The sequence below is a fragment of the Meleagris gallopavo genome, chromosome 1, assembly GCF_000146605.3.
Source record: "Meleagris gallopavo isolate NT-WF06-2002-E0010 breed Aviagen turkey brand Nicholas breeding stock chromosome 1, Turkey_5.1, whole genome shotgun sequence".
NCBI classification, from domain to species: domain Eukaryota; kingdom Metazoa; phylum Chordata; class Aves; order Galliformes; family Phasianidae; genus Meleagris; species Meleagris gallopavo.
Window position 1 is genome coordinate 118,464,576 of NC_015011.2, and position 5,100 is coordinate 118,469,675.

The 5,100-nt window shown below is 46.1% G+C and overlaps 2 protein-coding genes across 2 annotated transcripts in view; both read right to left on the minus strand.

Moving 5' to 3' along the window:
* Positions 1–4,279, minus strand: part of LOC109363693 (maestro heat-like repeat-containing protein family member 2A) — a 109,372-nt gene extending 105,093 nt beyond the window's left edge. Inside the window, exons 1-7 of the mRNA XM_031557136.1 lie at positions 1,923–4,279; positions 1,513–1,634; positions 1,232–1,354; positions 927–1,092; positions 673–771; positions 412–563; positions 7–56 (exon numbers count right to left, since the gene is read on the minus strand). Of these exons, the coding sequence (XP_031412996.1) occupies positions 7–56; positions 412–563; positions 673–771; positions 927–1,092; positions 1,232–1,354; positions 1,513–1,634; positions 1,923–2,070 (860 nt within the window). The 5' untranslated portion in view covers positions 2,071–4,279. The remainder of the gene's footprint in view (positions 1–6; positions 57–411; positions 564–672; positions 772–926; positions 1,093–1,231; positions 1,355–1,512; positions 1,635–1,922) is intronic.
* A 156-nt stretch (positions 4,280–4,435) lies between these two features.
* LOC104915428 (maestro heat-like repeat-containing protein family member 2B) overlaps positions 4,436–5,100 on the minus strand; it is a 72,184-nt gene continuing 71,519 nt past the window's right edge. Inside the window, exon 22 of the mRNA XM_031557160.1 lies at positions 4,436–4,590. Coding sequence (XP_031413020.1) covers positions 4,436–4,590 — 155 coding nt within the window. The remainder of the gene's footprint in view (positions 4,591–5,100) is intronic.

The following is a 5,100-nucleotide window of genomic DNA, read 5'->3' on the forward strand; positions in this document are numbered from 1 at the left end:
TCTTGCAGGAGGACACTCAACATGGCAGCCACAGCCCCGAAGACGGCCTGTTTGTCCTGGAGAGGGATGGCAGAGTCTTAGCATCAAAGACTGAAGGTCTTCCCTTCCTGCAAAGAGGGCTTTCTCTTCCCCTTTCCTTTCCCCATATCCCTGTGCCCAGCAGGAGATGGGCTCGCTCTGGAGAGCAGGCAGGTTTTCCCCACACCCTCATCCCCAGCTCTCCCTGCCACAATGCTGTGACGTGCGGCTGCTTCCCGGCAGCAAGATCCAGCCCCAAGCTCTTTGCAGAGCCAGCGCACTCCCTCTCTTCACCCCTCTGCTCTCAACCCTCTGGGCACAGACAGAGCTGCTGATGTCTGAGACATGGATGTCTCCGATGCCATGCTGGGCTGGGAATGCAGCAGTGCTCACCTCTTCCTCCTGGCAGTCCTGCCAGTTCCTCACCACAGAGAAGAACAGCTCATCAAGATTCTCATAGATTTGCTTTTTCTCTGTGGCAGGCCAGGGGCATTGCTTTCCGGAGGACAAGTGAATCTTGACTCCGTCCATCCATTGTTTCACAACTGAAAACACAACAAAACAAAACAAGATAATAGGGAGCCTGTGAGAATCTGCAGCAGGATGAGGTGCAAGGATTGTCCCAAGCCCCCGTACTCTGGGGCCAACACTCACCAGCACAAGCTATGCGCAGGGTCCGGCCACTCCTCACCTGGCCCACCACACTACGCAGGCCAGCCAGCGTCAGCCACACGAAGGAAATGCACTGTGGAGCTGCAGAGAGGAAGGAGATGGGCACGTTTAGAGCCTCAACAGTGAGGGAGGAGAGACTGCAGCCCTGCATCCCCCAGCTCAATGCAGATCATGCGCAAGGGGAGAGACCCCTTCCCCCAGTTGTTACAGATGTCAGGAGGCTGAGGGCACTCTACCATAGCTGCTGAAGAGTTTGCTCAGGGTGATCAGAACAAACTCCTTGGACATCTCCTGTGTGGCCTTCAGGTGGCCCTGGAGCTCGGCCATCACCATGGTGAAGTGTGTCCTGGCCAGAGCCACCAGAACATTGCTGGCAGCCGTTCTCATGCTGTCTGTCACGCCCTGAAAAAGAGTCACTGGTGACACACGGCACAGGAGATTGCTTGAGGCCTTCCCTTGGAAGGGCTAAGCCACCACCATCTGCCAGCAGAACACCAGCGTGGGCAGATGGCTCCCTTTGCCTTCGGGAGTGACTCCTCACCTGGGCTGCTGTCAGGTCCTGGGACACCTCTGCCAGCAGCCGGTTCACCACTCCGCACGGCGGGCGGCTGTCATCTTCTCTCAGGACGTGCTCCAGCTCGCAGTACGCCTGCGCTCGGTCACCCTGGGGACAGAGATAGGTCACGTTTTGCTTTGCCCTTGTTCCCGGGGAGCCGCTCGCTGCCACCCATTGCTATGCCGATGTGCTGCCGGGGCCTGGCATCCACGGGACTGTGGCACTGGGCCAGGGCAAGAACTGATGGTTGGACATCCCCAGCTCACCTCCTTGTCTTGCAGACGTTGCAGCAGTAAAGTCACGGCACAGACAGGGACAGGGCTTTCCACCCTGCCTCTCTCCCTGCGACGTGTACGTCTGGGCATGCAGCCCACACAGGCAAAGAGACCTGGAAGGAAAGAGCAGAGCAGCTGTTACAGGTACTGCTTGGAGCCAGGGCCAAGCATCCGGCCAGCTTTGGGAGGAATGCTCCTCCAGCCTCACAGTGTGGGGTCGGCTGCAATGGCACATGTGTGGTTGGCAGGGAGAGGAAAGAGAGCCTTTTCTTTGTTGAGGTACTGGGGAAACCATGGTGCTCTTAGCAGAGCAAGGCCAGTCCTGGCATGTCCTAAACAGGCATTGGAGGCACATGTGTTCAGGCAGTGTCACGGTATCCAGAGAGGTGGAGGGACCTCACCTCGAAGGGCTCTCAGCCGCTCCATCACAGCAGGATGTCTCCAGATAGACACAACGCTCTCTCTGGGTTCACTTCCTGCGCGTCCCACAAGCGGACTGAGCCACCACTCCCACCGCTGCCACAGGGGTGAAAGCAACAACTGTGACATCACAGCAAGGAGTGTCACCTCACAGAGAGTGACGTGCCCTGGGCTGGGGACCAGACTGCATGCAGGGCAACCTTGCTCACCCCAAAACACAGCATGTTTTTGTGATGCCCTCGGCTCCCGGGCAGATGTGTTTTGCACTGAAGCAGGGAATCACCTCAGTGGGTGAGGAGGGCCCCTGCCAGGGAGCTGCTGCTGGGCTCCATTGCCTGGTGTTGTCTTAGTGATTGGGCTTAGTGATTGTCTTAGTGATCCATGCCAGGAGGCACTGAGGCCCCCATCTGCTGCCCCGACATCCTCTCCAGAGAGCTTTGCTGTCTTCCAGGGATATGTGTCAGAGATGTTAAGGAGGTTAAAAAAAAAAAAAAATCAGAACTAAAAACAGTTAGGAAAAAAGCGTTTCCTGTAAGCAGACATTTCTGTTTAATTTGTATTTTTCAAAAAGAAGTAACATTTTCCTTTTTTCTCCTCTGCTGAACCTTAAAAGTTCAAAGGAAATGCTTGATTTGAATTCATCTACATTTATCATTCATGTTAGCACATCTTGACAAAGATATCTTCTTTCTTTCCATCTTTTGCAGTCCATTTCAAAAGACAAGAGTACATTAAATTCCTATCAAAATGATTTCAAATGTAGCAAAGTCATGACATACAGTTGTCACCCTGACTGACCTCCTGCTCAAAGCAGGTGGGCTCAGCACCACACCATCTCTGTCATGGCTTTGTCTAACTTGATCTAGAACACCCCAAAGGACTGAGATTGTATCATCTCTCTGGAAAGCCCATCCCAATGCCCTGTCACTAGTAACTGAACTTCACCCGACATTCAAGCTGAAGCTGGCCTACCTTGTGGCTACTCAGTTACAGTGTATCATCTTTGGCTCTGTTCCCTTTCAATAGATGTATGGAACTATTAAACTGCCCCCCCTTAGCCTCTGTCACCAGACTGAAGAAACCCAGTTCCCTCAACATCAAAAAGGCCATGTATCCATCTTTCCAGATCATCTTCTGGGACTGGGTGCCTGAATTGGACACAGTAAAGGACACAGTAAACTAATTACAAATTCACTGGTACTTAAAAGGGAGATAAATTTTCTTTGACTGATGAGCCATTATTCTTAGAAGGTTGGCTATATGCAGCTTTTGTTGCTTATTCATTTGACTCATAATCAATGTAGTCCAACTTGCCAAATATTTCCACAGTGAGATACAGAACAAGGGTGAGTCTCTGAACTGCTTGCTAAGGCACAAGTTATAGTATCCTCTCCTGCAAATGATGATCAAATGTAACAGCCTTTATTTTTGTTTGTTCTTTAATGAACAAAATTAATTTCTATGAAATGAGTCAATGGTTTCCACTAGCAATTCCCAGTGAAAATATTTCCATATTTTTTCCAAATAGAATAACTGTAGGCAGTTTCTCTGGAGAGATTAAAAACTAGCAAAAAACTGTCAATTCTTTGTTTCATCTTTCAACTGAATTTAATTAAATCTGATATTCATAGAACTAAAGAATGAAGAACACTTGTTAGACTGTCACACATACTGGAAATCTATAAAGAACTTCTATAACAACAACTAAGAGAATTCCCATCAAGGGAGATTAGCATGAAGATCTAATCTTCCTTAGAAGATAGTAAAAGACCACATTACAAGAAAGAGAAATAAATGGAAGTTTCAAAACTGGGAAGAATCTATATCAACAGAGAGTAAAAAAAAAATTAAGTATAGTTAAAACTGCAAAGCTGAAGCTCAGTTTTATGTTTTATTAAACATTCTGGTTCATACTGAAGTCATATCACATGAACTACGCATAAAATTTAAAATAACAGACTCATTAATCATAGATGAAAAGTTAGTGGCAAATTTAAAATATCTACCAGATATGATGATGAAGTCTTGATTTCCTGTAACAAGCTTATACTGTCCTAAGGCAATTCTCCAAGGAGCCTTCAGTTTAGTCAGCATCTTGGATGTAGCAGTTAAAGTTGATGGCTTGTCCAGGTGCCAGGAAATCACCTCTTTCCTATCCCAAAAGACAGTGAACATCACTTTACCTTTTTAAGGCCACATTTTGAACTTTTTTTGAAAGGGAATTCACACGTAAGCTGCCCAGAGTGTGGTTGTCTTTCATGTCGCTGCTGGCACTGCTGAAACACAGCACCCACTACCTCACTGTGTTCACATCCATGTTTAGTCTCCACAAATATTCAGCAAGCATCGATGAATGTCAGTGTTATTTTTTCCACATGGAGGAATTTAAATCCATACCTTTGCTTCATGGGAACTTCTATGTCAGACATCATTGTGTCAGACTGCCCCCCTGTTGTGTCCTCTCACATAGCAATAAAATAGAACAGATACTGGTTCAACGTCTACTGCTGTACCACCAACATCCATCTCTGATGTAGTGGGCTTGTAATAAAATTAGAGGCTTTGCTTTCACAATAGCTCTCACATATGCAATATTTCCTTCACCTATTTCTGTTTTATTTCCTGGAACTGACTTAACATAACCCAAATCTGCAGAAGATTCACAGACGAAAAAGAAACAAACAAACAAACAAAAATTAATGTGAATAACTAAGGAAGATACAAAATAGAAAAATAATTTCCCAGGGACATAGCTGTGCAAGCATAAGAACTGCTGTCCTGGAGTAGCTCAAATTGTAATTCGCAGCTCAGTAACGAATATAGTAGAAACAAGATGAAAAAGAGAAACACTGTGCCATCTGAAATAATTTTAAAATCAAAATGATTTCTCTTTAATTAATTATTCTCTCTCTGTTAGTATTGCAGCAGGACAGTTCTTAATCTGTAATGCACACATTATTTTTCAATATAATAGTAAAAGATTACTGAGAGGATTTTGCCCAGTACTGATGAAAATTTAGACACCTTGAATTTCAATAATGAATTGGTTTTGCTCAGATAAAATATTTTTTTCTAGTTTGGAATAACAAATATAAATTATCTGCCCAGAGTAGTAGTCATCTACCAGGAAAACTTACTTGAGGTTATAAAGGCTTTTTT